This window comes from Drosophila grimshawi, unplaced genomic scaffold (assembly GCF_018153295.1).
Source record: "Drosophila grimshawi isolate 15287-2541.00 unplaced genomic scaffold, ASM1815329v1 contig_44, whole genome shotgun sequence".
NCBI lineage: Eukaryota > Metazoa > Arthropoda > Insecta > Diptera > Drosophilidae > Drosophila > Drosophila grimshawi.
In genome coordinates this window covers 18,163,604-18,181,037 of record NW_025063240.1, presented here as the reverse complement: position 1 = coordinate 18,181,037, position 17,434 = coordinate 18,163,604, and the positions used below count along the sequence as shown (strand labels likewise).

General features: G+C 42.9%; 4 protein-coding genes across 6 annotated transcripts; 2 read left to right on the top strand and 2 right to left on the bottom strand.

The window, feature by feature from the left end:
- Positions 1-2,282: 2,282 nt before the first annotated feature.
- LOC6557413 (U4/U6 small nuclear ribonucleoprotein Prp4) lies at positions 2,283-4,316 on the bottom strand. The gene has a single exon (XM_001983750.3). It carries the CDS (start codon positions 4,280-4,282, stop codon positions 2,603-2,605), a length of 1,680 nt encoding a protein of 559 aa, XP_001983786.1. The 5' UTR covers positions 4,283-4,316; the 3' UTR covers positions 2,283-2,602.
- A 332-nt stretch (positions 4,317-4,648) lies between these two features.
- On the top strand, positions 4,649-7,963 carry LOC6557424 (putative RNA-binding protein Luc7-like 1). Of its 2 annotated transcripts, none has more exons than XM_032742207.1 (2): positions 4,649-4,691; positions 4,784-7,963. In XM_032742207.1, the coding sequence occupies exon 2, from the start codon at positions 4,832-4,834 to the stop codon at positions 6,128-6,130; it is 1,299 nt and encodes a 432-aa protein (XP_032598098.1). In that variant the 5' UTR covers positions 4,649-4,691; positions 4,784-4,831; the 3' UTR covers positions 6,131-7,963. The 2 variants fall into 2 exon arrangements, with proteins under 2 accessions (XP_032598098.1, XP_043071434.1); XM_043215499.1 differs by having other exon boundaries at positions 4,675-4,724.
- Positions 7,964-8,285: 322 nt separating this feature from the next.
- LOC6557430 (transcriptional repressor CTCF) lies at positions 8,286-11,194 on the top strand. Its single transcript, XM_001983752.2, has 4 exons — positions 8,286-8,413; positions 8,593-8,934; positions 9,002-10,953; positions 11,014-11,194. The coding sequence occupies exons 2-4, from the start codon at positions 8,598-8,600 to the stop codon at positions 11,119-11,121; spliced, it is 2,397 nt and encodes a 798-aa protein (XP_001983788.1). The 5' UTR covers positions 8,286-8,413; positions 8,593-8,597; the 3' UTR covers positions 11,122-11,194.
- Positions 11,186-17,258, bottom strand: LOC6557470 (geranylgeranyl pyrophosphate synthase). Of its 2 annotated transcripts, none has more exons than XM_001983753.2 (7): positions 16,974-17,258; positions 16,571-16,725; positions 13,272-13,416; positions 12,946-13,206; positions 12,772-12,874; positions 12,574-12,701; positions 11,186-12,502 (listed from the first exon to the last, which is right to left on the bottom strand). In XM_001983753.2, the coding sequence occupies exons 1-7, from the start codon at positions 17,037-17,039 to the stop codon at positions 12,347-12,349; spliced, it is 1,014 nt and encodes a 337-aa protein (XP_001983789.1). In that variant the 5' UTR covers positions 17,040-17,258; the 3' UTR covers positions 11,186-12,346. The 2 variants fall into 2 exon arrangements, with proteins under 2 accessions (XP_001983789.1, XP_032599003.1); XM_032743112.2 differs by having other exon boundaries at positions 13,272-13,380; positions 16,974-17,238.
- Positions 17,259-17,434: the final 176 nt, after the last annotated feature.

The following is a 17,434-nucleotide window of genomic DNA, read 5'->3' as shown; positions in this document are numbered from 1 at the left end:
ATGTGGTGGCGTCGACTGGAGTCGAGTGGAGTGGGGCATAGCAAAAATACCGGAAAATAGCAAAACACATTCATACAAGTTGTTGAGACCAGCCGGCAACCGAACGAAAGAGACGCAGAGAGAGAGAGAGAGAGGGAAAGGCAGAGAGAGAGAGAAGTGAGAGTAACCGGCAAATGAGGCTGGCGTCGTCGCTGTTGACGCCAGCAGCAGCAACAGCAGCAGCGTCAGCGTCAGCGTTGGCTTCACACGTGGCGTATGCGTAACATTGCCGGCCACTGCGAGCTTTTGTGTGTGTGTGTGTGCATGCTGCACGCGTTATCAGCATGACATTATACATGTTGTTGCACGCAGACAAAACTTTATTTTAAATGCGCGTCTCTTTTATCGTGTGCCTCAGTTGTTATTCCTGCTGTTATTGTTGTGGTTGTTTCGTGTGTGTTGTGCTTGTTGCAATGCGCGTTGTCATCCTTGAGTCCTTTTTGGCTCTGTTTGCCGGCTGCCAATTGTTTATTTAAGCACCATCGGCGCCCATGCGGTGCCCATTGGCAGGCGTCGAACAAGTTCCCTACCCCCTCCCCCTACCCTCCCCTCCTTGATGGCTGTCTGCTGAGCATTTTTCTGTTTGTCTGCCTGCCTTGCGATACCCTGTAGCCATTTTAGAGTGTCTAAGATACATATTATCTAATTGTGCAAACGATTGTAATAATAAATAATGAATTACATTTTAAATGTATTTAAGCAAATCCAATTATTCACTTTATGTCATTCAAAACAATCAATATTTAAAGCTTCTATTAGTTGTTCAGTATTTGTAAGATATGCTTTAAATGTTATACAATTGCGGACAACTCGTAGCTAGACACAGGGTATATTTTCTTACATCAGCTCGTTGCAGAGCAATTTTACTTGTTATTGCTGCTATTGTCGGCACCGCCCCTTCCCCCGCCCTTCGGCACATGCCGCTGTCGTTGCTCTCGCTGCTGGCGTCTCGTTGCGCTTTCCGTTGGCGTTGTTATCGTGGATGTTGTCGGGCTTAAACGGCTTTTAGCGCAGTTTTCAGAGCCGACATGTAATCTGGTTAATAGTCGCAGCCATTCGATTGGTTATTGTGCATTTTTTCACACGAGCTGCTTAATTATGCACACACTTCTCGTCGCTCTGTGTGCTCTGTGCCTGCATGCTGCATGCCACATTTACATATATTCATATAAATATATCTATATGTTTTTCATGTCGCTCTCAAAATCTACATTAGCAGGGTTAAAGCTCTTAGTTTTTATCAGCTGCGACAAGTGCACCTGTTGCTTGGCTTAGGAATTTTTTTAAATTAAACACACACAAAAAAAGAAATCAATTCAAATCTCAGTTGAACACTTTAAGCCATGGCCTGAACTACGTGTTCTTTCTGAAATATAAAGAAAAACAAAAAACAAAAAACGAAAATAATCAAGAAAAAACAAAAGCCGTTGGCAATGTGTGCTTAAACTTGTTCAAACATCTTTTGCCTGATTTGCATTTAAGATACGCCGAGCACAAACAATAACAAATGGAACTATTTCCATATTGCAGATCTGTGCAACTTTTTTTTGTGCTGTTTATTCAATTATCAGCCAAATACAAGCAATTCCGATTGTGATTGTGATTATGGCTCAATCATAAAAAACAATAAACGACGTAAATACGTTTAAATGTAAATCATTTGTTTTTATTTCCATTTGTGCCGCTTTCATGTTCACAAAATAAAGCGAAACCTGATTGATAATGAAATGCAAATCAACTGTTATATTTTTAATGATCTAGTTTCGTTTGTTTGTCCAAATCGGCGCTTAGTGCGTTTTTAATAAACCAAATCATTAAAGCCGTGGGTTCTTAAATTTTTAACACCCGTTTAATATTTAAACTTTGAACATTAAGCATAAACTCTGTTTTCACTGATCTGGCAACTCTCTCACGGGCAATTTAAATGTCCTAGAGGACTTTCTTAGAATACTGAGAACAGTTTGCAGTGAACACTTTAAAAACAGCCGAGTCACAAGCCCGGCGAATTGGTACGCACCATCTGGCGGCAGAAAGATTTTCATGAGCGGCAGCTTGTGATTTTTTTAGTTAAACGTATACTGCCATCTATTGTTAAATTTAATATATCTACTTGTTACTGTACACAGTATTATGTGAGCTAACGACACCAGATGGCGCCCCACTATAGCGACATCTGTTTGCCCCTGCAGAGGGTATTTGATTTTCGTGAGAAAACATGTAACAAATTAATTAAGCAATATTAATTTGAGTTTGTACCAAAAAGTTGTTTTTTGCTTTATTAACAATTTCTATACAAAATTCTTAAATGTACGAAATGCATTATTTGTTATCGCCTAATTAAATAATAACAAATTGTGTTAGAATCAACTGAAGTATGTTAATGAAAATGGATAAAAAAGAGTTTTGGGCTATTTTTTGTTGTGTGTTTGTGTGTGTGTGTATGAGTGTATGTGTTTGTGTGTGTGTGTCAACGAAAATGTGCAACAGTAAATAGTAAATACAACAAATCGAGGAAGGGGAGGGGGGCTATAGGCAGCCGATGTGAAGGATGCAGGGAATCAGATCAACTATCTGGCGCCCACAACTTGAAGGTGCGATCGAAGGAGGTCGTCGCTATATACTGCGAATTGGGCGAGACATCCACAGCAATCACCTTATTGTCATGGCCTTGGAGCGTCTTGAGTGGCTGCCACGTCTTGTTCGACCAGATTTTGGTGGTCGAATCGTACGAGCAGGTGACCAGAAAGCTGCCCCCATCCTGCTGATACTTCACGTCCGAGATGAGATTTGTGTGCGCTGGAATTGTGTAGACGGGCTGACGTCGACGCAGGTCCCAAATCTTACAGGTATTGTCCTGCGAACCAGTCGCAATGTGAAATCCATTCGGCGAGAAGTCCGCCCCAAAAATGGCACCCAGGTGACCCTCGAGGAACATGATGCAGCGACCGGTGCGCAGATCCCAAACGCGTCCAAAGGCATCCAGGCCACCGGTGACCAGGACACTGCCATCCGACTGATAGCTGAGGCAGTGCACCGGCTTGGCGTGCCCCTCCTGATGCAGCACCTCCGTCTTCTGCTCCAGATCCCATAGACGCCACGATGAGTCGTAGCAGGCAGTGGCCAGGAAACGACCCGACGGATGAAACGATACCTTTGACACGCGATGCGGCATGTGTCCCGTAATATCAGCAATCGATTCCTCATTGCCAAAGCCCCACAACTTGACGGCACCATCATGGCCGCCCGACGCCATGGCCACCACATTCTGTTCGTCCAGATTGACACCCGGCCGGAGAGCAACGCCACCCACATAGCTGGCATGTCCGCGCAACGTCTGCTTCAGCTCGCAGTCGGGCACACTCCAGAGCTTGCACAGACCCGACCAGGAGGAGGTCATCAGCAGCGATGAATCGTGGTTGAAGGCAGCACTGCTGACCGGCCGCGTATCGCCCACTTGGGAGCAGAGTGGCGCCAGCGATTGTAGCTTCTTTTGCATCTCGACCATGCGACCGGCACGCGTTGCACTCGGCACCTCCTGTGCCTCCCTCGCGCGCTCCAAGCGATCCCGTGCCCGGGGCAGAGAGTAATCTGCTAACCAGAGACGTGCCACACGCAACGTTTCGGGTCCCTCGTGATACCACGTGGCCTCCTGTTCGCGCTGCTGCAGCTTACGCTCCTCCTCCTCGGTTTGCTTCTGCTTGATGGCATTCTCGCCCAGGCTGGCGAGCAGCTCCTTCAGCCTTCGCCTTCGTTCCGCCGGACCCTCGCCAAAGAAGCAGATGGGCTCGTTCAGCTGGCGCAGATTGCTCTTGATCTCCGCATCATCGGTGGACACGTTGATCTGTCGCGCGCGCTTCTTGCGCTCGAATTCCTCGAGCAGCGCCACCTTGTCCCGCTCCATTTCCGACTCCAGATCAAAATAATCATCGTCAATTTTATTCGCTAACGATGCAGCTGTGGGCGGCGCCATTGCGCCTTTTGTGTTGCTGGTGTTCGACTTTTTGTTCGCCTCCTCATAGGTATCTTCATCCGAGTCAATGTCCTCCAATTGGGCGCCAGTTGCTGTTGATGTTGTTGTTGTTGTTGCCGCTGTTGAGGCTGCAGCTGCTGCTGCTGCCGGCGTTGTGCCGGCGTTGGACGCCGTTGTGGCGGCATTTTGACGCTTGCGTTCTGTCTCCTCCAGCGAGCCATAGTGCAGAGTGCGCTGTCGCTTAATGTACTGGATATCGTCGTCATCGGACATTCTCTATGTTATCCAAAATAATTAATTTTTAAAACAAAAATTACGCCAACGAAATAAACAACAAAAAGCCACCGCAAACGTTTATCGCATCGATGTATCGATAATACTGACGCAATATCTAATGGGTTGATATTGAAATATCGATACCTTTTGCTTTGTACTCGTGACATGGTTAAGTGACCGTGACTCTGTTAAGGAAACATTTAGTTAACAGCTGTTAAATAAGAATTCCGCCGTAATTTTCCGTTTGGTTCTTTGTAAATCAGTTGTAATTTAACATTTACAAACATGTTGGCAATGTAACGCAACTCATTACCATGTTATGAAAGTTAACATTTTCCATGTCAAACATTTAACATCGTTCAAACAGTGACAAGGTGGCAAACAACTGTGACGAACTAAATGAACGGTGAGCGGTAGCTTAGTTCATTTGTTCAGTTTAGTGAGTCGCTCAATCGAACATTTTTCACAAAAGTCTGATTATTAATTTTCACCAAACAGAAATCAGGTTAAAAAAGCAATAATAAATATACGAAATTGGCTTGCACCATGAGCGCACCAAGCAATAAAATGTCCGCAACGGATCAGATGCGGGCGATGCTGGACCAATTGATGGGCACCACACGAAATGGTGACGACGGACGCGGCCTCAAATTTTCCGATGCACGCGTCTGCAAATCATTTCTGCTGGACTGCTGCCCGCACGACATACTGGCATCCACGCGCATGGATCTCGGTGAGTGTCCCAAAGTGCATGATCTGGCTTTTCGTGCAGATTACGAGAGTGCGAACAAGTCGCGTGACTATTACTACGACATCGAGGCTATGGAGCACCTGCAGGCCTTCATCGCGGACTGTGATCGCCGCACAGACTCCGCCAAGCAGCGCCTGAAGGAGACGCAAGAGGAGCTCACGGCCGAGGTGGCGGAGAAGGCAAACGCGGTACATTCACTGGCGGAGGAGATTGGCAAAAAACTGGCCAAGGCCGAGGCACTCGGTGAAGCTGGTGAAGTGGAGGACAGCATGGAGCTGATGAAGGAGATCGACGAGCTGCGCGGCAAGAAGATCAAAGCCGAGCACGAATACAGAACCTCAATGCCAGCCTCAACCTACCAGCAACAGAAGCTGCGGGTGTGCGAGGTGTGCTCCGCCTATTTGGGGATACACGACAACGACATTCGGCTGGCGGACCACTTTGGTGGTAAGTTGCATCTTGGCTTTCTCACCATACGCGAGAAGCTCATCGAGCTGGAGAAGACAGCAGCGCCGCGCAAGGCCGAACTGAAGCGCTCGGGTAAGATACCAGATCGCGAAGAAGATGGCCGCGGCCGGAATCGCTACTTTGTAGGTGGACGTGAACTGGATCGACGTTCGCGCGTCCATCGCTCCCGCTCCAGAGAGCGCCAGCGGCAGCGAGACGCAGAGAAATCAGACAGATCGAATGACAGGAGTGCCGACAGGGGAAGCAGCGCTCGAGAGGCAGAAAGTGAGCGAGGTAGTGCAGCCCAGTCACGGGGACGTGACAACGATGGACGTGGCCCCAGTCGTGGCAGTGGGCCTGACCAAAGTAATTCGCGTGATCATCGCGACAGGGAACGCGATGTACGTCGGGACAGAGACCGCAGCACGCGCAACGACAGAGGACGATTTGGCGGAGGTGGTGGTGGAGGTGGAGGTGGCGATGGTGGCAGCAGAGGCGGTGGCGGATTGTCGGATCGTCGCAGTGACAGACGTCGCTCACGTTCCAGAGACCGTTCACCACGCAACGATCGACGCAACAACTACAATAATAATAATAATTTTGGCAACCGACGACGCTCCTTCTCCCGCGAACGCTATCGTCGCTAGGGGCTGCTGACCTACGAACCGAGACAGAGGCGGAATCCAGTTCCACACATGGCTGAGTGTCCAGCGCACGTACGTAGCAATAATTACAAAACAAAAAAAATACAATAGAAAACACAACAGAAACGAAATAATATAACTACAACTAAAACTAAAAGCTATAGAACAGAAAAACAAAAGCAAAGTCAACTGATTGCATTATTATTTAATTAATAAATGACTTGAATACACAATAGATTCAGACATTCAAATATTTTTGTAAAGTAATAATATTAATCCTTATCTTTGATTTTCATCCGTGTAAACAGAAAAATCAAAAACATTACTTTGAGCTGAAACTCAGAGCCTAATAAGTAATTACTACAATTAATATACTAGTTTCGACAACCGCCCCGGCAAGAGTTGAATTGTAAATGTGTACGGTACGTAGAGCCAGAGTCCCAACTAAACTACCACTACATTTACAATCCAAAACAAAAAAAACAAAAACAAAATTTAAAAAAAAAATACAAAATTGAGCTATTTAATTTCTGTCAGCGCTGCTGCAGCTGTGGTGCGTATTTGGACTGTATTGTTGGCCCCGTTAGGGTAAGCCTATTCTTTCACTCTATCTCTCACTTAAAAAATTGTAAATTGTAACCTTTAAGCGTTTTCAACTTGAAGTCACTTTGCAGCCGTAAACGCTGGGTACGTATTGAGTGCAAATTAAAAACAAAATCAAAACGTCCAACCTTTAATGGTTTTTCGAAATGTCTAGGGATCTCGCTAATTGCAGAGTGTATGTGATAGACATGCCCGATATATGCACATGCATATAGTTTTTTGGTACGTATTCGTCATCTGAACCTAAACCGCCCCGATGATTATTCATTGGGATTGCTTGTGTATGTGTTGTTTTGGGTATGTATGCATATATTGTTATAATCGTTAGAATATTAAATACATAGCGACAAATTTTGGGTACGTATGCGTCAAGCTGCAGCTGTAAATGGATTGTAGGGGTTCGTTCGATGAGCACATTTAACGTACGTATTTCACAACAACAACAACAAATCAAAATTTTTGTATTAAAATCTCTCGTAACGGTTCATGCATACATATAACAACAAAATTTCCATATTTGACTTAATCTCTTTCTCAAAATAAAGTTATTATGCCTAACGTACACAGAAATGATGCTGGCTAACCAAACTGGCTTAGTATGTGAGTATTTGGGCATCATCTATTCTTCAAAAACGTAAATTAAACAATTAATCCTCAAAAGTTAAACTGGGTGGCTCTTCTATCGTTGTTTCTTTTAACAGCATTTAAAGAGACGTTGATTTTTAGTATGGGATTGAAGTTTAATGAGTAAAGATACGGCATGGGGCAAAAGGGCCATCAGTTTTGTGGGACACTTACATATATGTAGGTAAGATTTATGCAAACAATCTCTAAACTTTTCATTTTGAATTTTTAAACCTAATTATATGTTTAATAACCATATTGGACGTAAGCAGATTTGTAAAAATTTCACATTTGTAACTTACTATAACGCCAAATAAAATTTGTTTTTGGGTTCTACGCTAATCATTTTTATATTGGGAAATTTTAATAATCGGTGCTTCACTGGAAGGATATACCTTGATCTAAGGTGGGTCAAGATGAACAATGGGAACCAGCAACTGATATTAATTTAGGAGCTTACTTCCTGGTGAGCTCCAAGATAAATGACGCACATAGATGTAAATCAATCTTTTGTGCATGTCGCAAGTTAACAATAAAATTTAAAGATTTTAAACTGAATAATTCTTGTATCCCAATTACAATACATATTTATCTTAGATATTTACAATAGCCGATCAATAAAAATTGAATACTTAAAATATAAATTAATTCTTAAAAAAAATTAAACAAAAAAATATGTATTAAAGTTTAAAACTAAAAACAACCTTGTTTGTATTGAAGGACAAATTATTTATTCTGCCGGCGATTGCCAAATTATGGGGAAAGTTTTCAGTGTCTGTTAACTGCATTCCCATCAATTAAGGGTTAAACAAACCATGCTTTGCGCGCCAAATGAATTGTCATTGCCACTTAAGAGAAAGTTATACTCAAAATGGCACTGTTAAAAACTATCGCCGAGAGGTGGCAACGCCAAACCATTCCGCCATCTTTTGCGCAGCTGCTGTCGCTCCGCCTCTGACGGAAATTCTTCGCACTAAAAGTTAACTATATAGTTAACAACTGATCAATAGACGCTACTTATGCATAAACGTTGCCAACTTCTGAAATAAGACGGGAAAGGTGAGTAAAACCGTTTTTGCCAAAGTTTCGCGTTGTTTTCTATGCTCGCTAAGGCTTGGCGCTGCGAGAAATCAATAGCCGCTTGGGGTCGCTGGACGCTTAATGTCCGCTGTAGGTCGCCACCAGAGCGACGTTTTTTTTTGGCGCTAAAATTCATAAAAGTTTGTCAATGCTTACAGCTAAAATGTCAAAACGCACGCGCGACGCCGATTCAGAGGATTTGCAGTCCTTTTTAGCCAATTTTCACGAGGATATCGATGAGGGCAACGCCGATGCCAAGCCAAATGCCGCCGCCGAAGAAGAACAAGAAGAACGCCTGGACGAAGGGGAGGACGATGATGATGATGAAGACGACGACGATGACGACAAGTACTTTATTGATGACGAAGGCAACTGTTATATCAAAACTACGCCCAGGAAACAGCAACAGATTAGAAAGAAACTCAAGCCACAGACAACCGCCTCAAGTGCATCAGAAGCATCCGTTGCAATACGCAGCGCTAACCGTTCAATGCCCAAAGGTATGGTGTAGGATTACTTTCATTGATCATGTTTTACTTTTGTGATCATGTTTTACTTTTGTGCCAGCTATTAACCTCCGTCCAGCCAAGTCTAAAGTGGAGCAGTCTCTACAGAAAACACCCAAAGCAATTAGCATACGTCCGGCTCCACCAAAAAGGACGCCCAATAAGCCGACTTCAGCAGCAGCTGTTAACACGCCCCGAGCTTATTTACGTTCAGCAAAAGGCAAAGCCAAACGACCGGAGTCGGAGACGATAAACAAAGTGGTAATAGAGAAATTGGAGGACATTGAGGAGCTTGTGGATGATCCGAGCGAAGCGAATGTTAGCACAGTTTCCATTGATATACCAGAAACAAATGTCGATCTCAGCGCAAGCAAAAACAACAACTCTGATGATGAGGTCTACGAATTTGATGACAATGCGGCCAACGTATCCGCTCGATCGGATGTAGACTTTGTGCTAAGTGGTAACCAGTACAAGCTGAAGCCGGTGGCATCCAACGCGGCTGCTGCGCAGAAATATGCCTGCTCTCATTGCAGCTATACGACCAGCAAGAAATTTCTAATCTCGCGGCATGTGCGCTCCCACGACGCCGAACTCTCGTTCAAATGTTCGATCTGTGAGCGCGGCTTCAAGTCCAACATGGGTCTAGTAAATCACTTGAACACGCACATGGGCAACAAGCCGCACAAATGCAAGCTCTGCGAGAGCGCCTTCACCACCAGTGGCGAACTGATACGCCACACACGCTACAAGCACACCAAGGAGAAGCCGCACAAGTGTACCGAGTGCAGCTATGCCAGCGTCGAATTAACCAAGCTGCGTCGTCACATGACCTGCCACACTGGCGAACGTCCGTATCAGTGTCCGCACTGCACATACGCCTCGCAGGACATGTTCAAGCTGAAACGTCACCTGGTCATCCATACGGGCGAGAAGAAATACCAATGCGACATCTGCAAGTCACGCTTCACCCAATCCAACTCGCTCAAGGCGCACAAGCTGATCCACAGCGTGGTGGACAAGCCAGTCTTTCAGTGCACTCTTTGCCCCACGACATGCGGACGCAAAGCGGACCTCCGCACCCACATGGCCAACATGCACACCTCAGAGAAGCCGCTCGTCTGCAAGCGTTGTGGCCAGGAGCTGCCCGATCGCTATCAGTACAAGCTGCACATTAAGTCGCACGAGGGCGAGAAATGCTATCGATGCAGTCTCTGCAGTTATGCGTCGGTGTCTCAGCGGCATCTGGACTCGCATATGCTGATACACACAGATACCAAGCCCTACAAGTGTGAACTGTGCTCGCAGGCGTTCCGGCAACGTCAGCTGCTGCGTCGTCATGTAAATCTAATCCACAACGAGGACTATAAGGCGCCGGAGCCGCGGGAGAAGGTGCACTCCTGTCCCAGCTGCGAGCGTGTTTTTACCCACAAGGGTAATCTGATGCGGCACATGGAGACACACGATGATACGTTGAATGCGCGCGAGGAGAAACTGAAACTTAAATTGGGGCGCAATGTGCGCTTGCAGCCGGACGGTACAATTGTGACTTTGGTCAATGGCAACGATATCGATTCTCTGGACAAAAACGATGGTACTTCCATTGACATCGATGAGCAGTATGAGCTTACTGAGATCCAGGAAATCGAGGATGAGAACGTGGAGACGGAGGCGGAGGAAAGACCGAGCGAAGTTATTATGGAGACAATTGCCAGTAAACCCAACTTAAGAACGAGAAGCGCAAAGAAACCGATAGGCAAAAGACAGCGCGAGCAGAGCTCGTCCGGCAAGCCCATTATTATCAATCGACAATTGAAAGTACCCCGGGTGCATCGCGAGCTGAAAACTCAGGGCGGCACGTTCCGCATCAAGGAGGAGCTGGAAGCCAATGAGTTCACCGTGGAGTTGCAGGGTGACGATGATCAGTTTATCGTACAGCTGGTCAACGATGACAACGAAGTTGTGGTCAAACGTGAACCCAAAATCAATGCCAATAACTGTTTTGGATTCGAGGTACGCTCATAAAATCACTTAATATCTATGTAGATAATATGTTTTCTATCAATTCGTCAGGATGATGCCGATGCGGAATATGATGAGTATGTTGAACCCATGGCGGAGGTGGATGCCACATCACAGGAGTTTCTGCAGCTAATGGACATGATTGAACAGGATGCGTAGAATTGAGGTGTGAAGATATGTGTACAAATAAATGTATAAGATATTAAACGAAAAACGATAAAACATTCATAAATACAATATTTATTTAAATATTTCAAAGATACTTTCGTGTATGACAATATATGTGTGTGTGTGTGTTAGTCGCACAATAGGTTTTACGAGGTGCATTTCTGGCGTGCACAATAAATTCTCGACTTTTCTCCATTCTTTCACAGTAAATCTGTTGCTATCTCTTCAGCATTTGTAGTTGTTTTTCGCTTACGTGCCATGTATACAATAAAAATATATTTATATATATATATGTGTATATATAGTGCAAAAAATTCTGCTGTGCAGTGCAAATAGTTTAACATTTTCTTTTTATCATTTTAAATATAGTTTCAAAGTTTCTTTGTTGTTGCTTAAAACGTTAACAATTTGTTATTAAATACATATGAATTGTTTTTTTTTAGTTTTTTTTTTTTGTATAATAGCTGAACTTTTGTAACAAATGTAAAATGGAACAACGTCGATAAAGGAAGTGCACATTAAGTTTCGATCGAAAGTGATTAATGAGACATTTAGAAATTTTGAAAAAATGGCGTGCATATAAAATACATTTAGAAATATAACAGTCAAAAAAAAGGAACCTCTTATATATTTACATACTAGTACCAATTAAGAACCTATAATATAAACGAAATTATAATATATGGGACTTACTATAAAAACATAAACAAATTCATGGGAAGCGGTGCTATGGCTTTTTGACAGCTCTTCATAAGCTTGGCTTATTAATTAACTTTTGGCTTAACAATTTTTGTAAGGCTGCTGCTTGTTTTAGTTTACAGTTGTATATCATTTCAATCATTTTCTTTTTTTGTGTATAGAGTTCAAAGAGGGATACAAAATCAAACCTCTTGGAATAAATAAATAAATGATCAAACAGTTTGCTCTGTAGCAGCTTTGGGAGGCAAAATTAGAAACAAGTGCATAAAATAAAACCTTAGAAGATTTTCAATTTTCGCAAAAATCGCAACAGTGGCGCACTAACGCATGCTGATTGCTGCTGTTGTTGTTGCTGCTGCAGCTGATGATGCCGATGTTGCTGTTGCTGATGTTGCTGTTGCTGGTGTTGCTGTTGCATTGCTTTTGGAATAGCAGCAAAAGAGGAGGTGACTCGGGCTCGGGCATAGGCTATGCCGTTTGCAATTCACAACTGCTCCCTCTTTTGCCTCTTTGGCTGTTAATTACAATTGAGCGTGTTCTGGTTGGGACTGCGTGTGACATTGTTGTGATTGATTTGGTTCGACTGTGTAATGCTGGCACTATCGCTGGTCTGCCAGGACAACAGCTTATTGAGCAGCCTATCCAAATAGGGATTACCGCCCAGACGCGTCAACTACAAAAGCAATGAAAAACACATAAGATTCGTTGCAAAGGATTACAAATTACATGATTTAAGGTAACCACCTCGGCGCGTGCCTCCAAATCCAGCGATTCGAGCACTTTACGTGTGTACTGAAAGCTGCCCAGTTTTTCAAGCAGGCCAATGCAATACTTCTTGACCTCTATGTCGTGCGTGCGCTGTCGCAAAATATCTGTGTAAGGAGAACAGCAGGTTAATGAGTAGCAATAAGCACACGTGGCGAGGTTAGCTCAACGACTTACGCAAAACCTGTTTGTCCTGCTTCTGCGAACGCACTGCATGTATGACTGGAAATCCAAACTTGCCCTCAGTGAGATCCTCAGCGAAACTCTTGTTCTCCGTATACTGCAACGGTAAAGAGAATATTGATTATAGTCTTTCGATGTGTCCTGGTTATATATATTGAACAGACTCACTTCCTTCAAACTCAGGTTGCAGTAGTCGTCACGTATTTGAAAATATAGGCCCAAAATGGCTGTTAACTTTGTGTAGTCCTCCTTGTTGGCACTAAAGAGCTGCATAAGGCGTATGGCCAGCATAAACAGGCCTCCAGTCTTCCGTACAGTCATCAGTTTGTAATCAGATTCGGAGGGACATACAAAACTATCGCGCCAGTAGATTTCCATGCCCTGGCCGCGATGCAGTTCCAGCAATTGTTCCGTATACACCTTTGTCGCCTGTACACATAGAAAACTTAATTAATCCAGAAGTTATCGATTTACTGATTAAAGTTGCAGCTTGCCTCTGGATGTCCCAATTGCTGCACCTTCTCTAGGGCCAGGAACAGTGTATAGTTGGCCGCATTGATAGTGCTGGCCACGCCATAAATGGAATGGGCAACGGGCACACCTCTGCGAAGTATCGAATTGTCTTCAATATCATCAATGCTGTAAGTTAGTGTTAAGAACACACATGTAGCACTCAGTTAATTTGTTCTATCTATTATAATCTGGAACTACTACATATGTGGGGCATTTGAAGGCTGCGCAATGAGAAGTACTTTTATCTTTTATCTTTTTTATTTTTAGTTTAAAAGCTGGTAGCTAAATATTGTTATATTTAGTAGTAGTTATCGAAAGACAGATTTTAGAGGCATTCGTTAGTAAGATTAATAATGACAAAATGGCATTAATTCTGAATTTCGGTGACAATTTGTCAAATGGTCTATTTCTACACATTCTTAAGAGCAATTATTTAAAGTAAACTTATCCCAAACACCGTAAAAAGTCGGAAAGCGCCGTTTCTAGTTACACAAATATTTAATAATTTAAATATTTCGCTTGACATCAACAATTAACAATATTGGGGTTGAATCAATAGGTTTATCAAATAGTTAACAAGGGCAGACCAAATGTTAATATGTTATCGAACTGTCCCATAAATTTCTTATCAATGGATAGCATTTGACTATAACTGGGATGTTGGAGCAGCCCTCGCAATATGCTAAGCACTGGCAGAAAACAAACATATCAACAAATGTACATAAATTTAAACTCACTTTGAGGCCCATATCACTTGAATAACACGCCCGATGGCAACGAAAAGGAAGGCAACGACGGGCACAGGGACAGGGACAGGAACAGGGACAGAGAAACTGGGCAGCCAGCATTTTGCGTAATTAAAAAATGTTTGCGAGCGCGCGAAAGGCTGCAAACATTTGAAGGGAATTGAGAGGCGTGGGCGTTCAAGCGAGCCGACAGCAACAGCGACAGCTAAATGGATGGAGGAGGGAAAGGAGAGGAGATGGGATGCGAAAGTGGGCTTAGTTGGGTGGCTGGCAGTCAGTCAGTCAGTAAGTCAGTCAAACGGAGCGGATCGGGGTGGAGCGGGCGTGTTGCATTTGCAAGAGTTTTAACATTGTGACAATGGCTGTCGACAAGCTGACTAAATGACAATGCTGCTGACTATGATGGCGTTGGCGATGGTGATGACGATGACTATGACGCCGCCGTCGCCTTTGAAGCTGTTCTTATCCACTGAACGATGGGCATAGTTGTGAAAACCCAAGTTTTTGTCGATGTGAAAATGCATTTCAACCAAAAGAAAAAAAAATTACACTAGCAAGAGGAAGAGAGACTAGTGTAGGAGGCCATTTATAAGGCGGTAAGTGGGCACAGGAGGCGAGCAGCGATAACAGCACTCAACTGTCAGCCCATCACCGCCCACCACAACTGGTGCCAGCGAACAATGCAGGATATTAAGCAGCATTAAGGACATTTCAGCACATTTGCATTTGAATAACGGGCGTAGCGACAGGTGGCAAAGAGACGGGATTAGCCTGCATGATTGAAGCGAAAAACAAGAAAGAAAAAGCTACGAATTTGCTTTGACTTCAACGAATATTTAATGCCGTTGCCGACATATAAAAAACCAATATAATATTTTAAGAAAAAACGATTGCCAAAGCTATCTACTGGGGGCACAATAGGTCAGCAGATCGCAGTGCATACTCCACCAATAGAATAATAATCTATCAACTCAACTTCCGGACATGACTTTACCAAGTTGGCTGTTGGCTTGACCGTTTCGATATGGCTGCTAATGATAACCAAGACTATGCATATTTAAATTGTGTCGTCAAGGTCTTCGCCAATGCGTTACACATTTCGTGACAAAGTTTTAATGCCCATTACAAGGGTATAACAAGACAGAAGCACAGTCAAACAATGGAAGCGACAAAACAACTGATAAGTTGACACACATCCATACATACAAAGAAATATGCCCTTAAAGAATTCTCTATAAGGCATCATTCATTGGATCAATTAAAGCGGCCGATGATTTGCCAAGCACTTTAATTGCCGGAGTTCAAAGTGTAACTGTTGCGCATCTTTCAGGCTCTATTTAAACCACATATGTACATATTTCTCGCCCTGCCACCCTTTCCGATTCGACAACAATGAAAAATCTAAATATTTAATGCGATTCCATTTGAGTGAATGTATAGGTACAATTTGCAAATAAATTCAATTGAAATTTTATCATAAACAGAACGCTGCGTGCTTTTGTTAACATTTTGGAATTGATTTCGAGGCAAACACCGAAATTGTGCGCACACAGCGCCTGTGGCAAGTATTTACATATATGTATGTGTGTGTGTTTTCAATTTTTGCAAGGATGAGTCATCTACCTAAGTTCTTAGCTAAGTGCCCACACAATGATGATAATGCAAAATATACTTATGTATATATAAAGAGAATAATATGAGAAATATATGTATGTATATGCATTAAATATGATATTTATCATTTCGCAGCTTGAACTGAACAATAGCAGCTGCGAGATAACAAAATGCTCAGTTGCTTTAACCAAGAAGCACTGTACTGGAAACTCAGACGCATTTCTTCCAGCGATAAATCTAATTTGCATAGAGAAAAATAAACACATTTCTAATATAGCAATTCATGCGGATTCCAAATAGTTTATCTACTAAGGTGCTTTAAGAAATAAAAAAAAATGAACCTAATCTATAGCCTAACATTTGAATATCTTAAAGTTTGCAAGAGCTGCTTTTTTTTTTGGCTATTTCTAGCTTGTTGTATACATTTTTCAATTCCAAAGAATTTCGCTTACTTTTTTCCGAGTATCCCAAGTACATGAGTATTATATATACTTTTCTCGCCTCAACCGGAAAACATTTTCAGTTCATTCAAATTTTTTTATTTTTAATTTTACGCGCTAATAAATTTCGAACTAAAATCGTATGCAAGCAAAGCAATAAAGGGCGAGTAATAACAACAAACAAACATATGTAAATATAAATACAAATGTGTAAGTGTGAAATGAGATAAAACATGATGAGGTGAAGCAAATAGGTCGAGCATGACAGATGAGCGGTTTAAAGTAAACAAAGGCCAAAATGCACAATCGAACTAGGCAAAGGTCAACTGATTAGTCAAAATATACAAATGCGATGAATGAGACATTAATATATCAAAATTGGCAACATTCAAAATGCAAATCGATAGACATAACAATATAATGTTTAATATATAATGCAAGGATGGGAATAACATTGATAATAAATAAATGTTCACTCACAGTAAACTGGAATTATGTAGCATTTGGACAATCTCGCCAATCTGCGTTAACTTTTCGGCCGGTATGAGCAACCAGTGATTGAAGGCCAATGCCAGCTCAGAGCGAAACTGTTTGCCAGGTATTTGCTGTATGTACGTAAAGGGCTGCAGCAGAATCTGTGTGTGTTGGTGTGTGTGTGTGTGCGTGGGCGATATCAACATCATGTAAATAAGCCACAAAATAAAACAAAAAACAAAAATAAAAAAGAAGTAAACGCAAAGGGTTAGTGCTCGTTTAGGCTTTTGGCCAGCCAACCAACCAACAGACAGACGACAGTTCAAAAATGTCAAAGTTCAAGTGACATCGTCGCTGTTGCTGGTTAACAGTTAACTGGTTGTGGGTTCTTTTCAAGTGGGTTGGCTACCTCGTCCTGCTCCTTTTGCGTTGATTTATCTTTGGTTTTTTGCAGTATGCCATTCAGTTCGTCCATTGTGTGGCGCGTGTTGTGTTTGCGTTTGCGTTTACTTTGTATTTGTTGATTGTTCACGACAGTGGGTGGCGAGGCGATGCGGGTGGTGGCGGAGTGTTGACGAATCTCCCAAAACGCGTGACTAGAATTGTTTGTTTCGCCGCTCGACGTGGTTAACTTTTGGGCAGCTGGTGGCAGACAGACACAACGCACAGCACAACAGTTGAACCTACTATAAACAGACTGAAGAATATTGTTGATATCTTATCGATGCATCGATATCGATTGCATCCTATTTTGTTCTGATACCATGATATCGTCATAATTTTTTCAGGTATGATATTTAAGTAAGTCGATTAAAAGCTGAGCGGCAATTTAAATCAAATTATTTTATGTTGTGTTATGAAAAAACTAAA

Coding starts and splice junctions, on each gene's coding strand:
- LOC6557424 (XM_032742207.1), top strand. CDS start 4,832: ATGAGCGCACCAAGCAATAAAATGTCCGCAACGGATCAGATGCGGGCG.
- LOC6557413 (XM_001983750.3), bottom strand. CDS start 4,282: ATGTCCGATGACGACGATATCCAGTACATTAAGCGACAGCGCACTCTG.
- LOC6557430 (XM_001983752.2), top strand. CDS start 8,598: ATGTCAAAACGCACGCGCGACGCCGATTCAGAGGATTTGCAGTCCTTT. Junction 8,935..9,001: donor TAACCGTTCAATGCCCAAAG/GTATGGTGTAGG, acceptor CTTTTGTGCCAG/CTATTAACCTCCGTCCAGCC. Junction 10,954..11,013: donor ATAACTGTTTTGGATTCGAG/GTACGCTCATAA, acceptor TCAATTCGTCAG/GATGATGCCGATGCGGAATA.
- LOC6557470 (XM_001983753.2), bottom strand. CDS start 17,039: ATGGACGAACTGAATGGCATACTGCAAAAAACCAAAGATAAATCAACG. Junction 16,726..16,973: donor CGCAAAAGGAGCAGGACGAG/GTAGCCAACCCA, acceptor CAACACACACAG/ATTCTGCTGCAGCCCTTTAC. Junction 12,875..12,945: donor GCAACCTGAGTTTGAAGGAA/GTGAGTCTGTTC, acceptor TTACCGTTGCAG/TATACGGAGAACAAGAGTTT.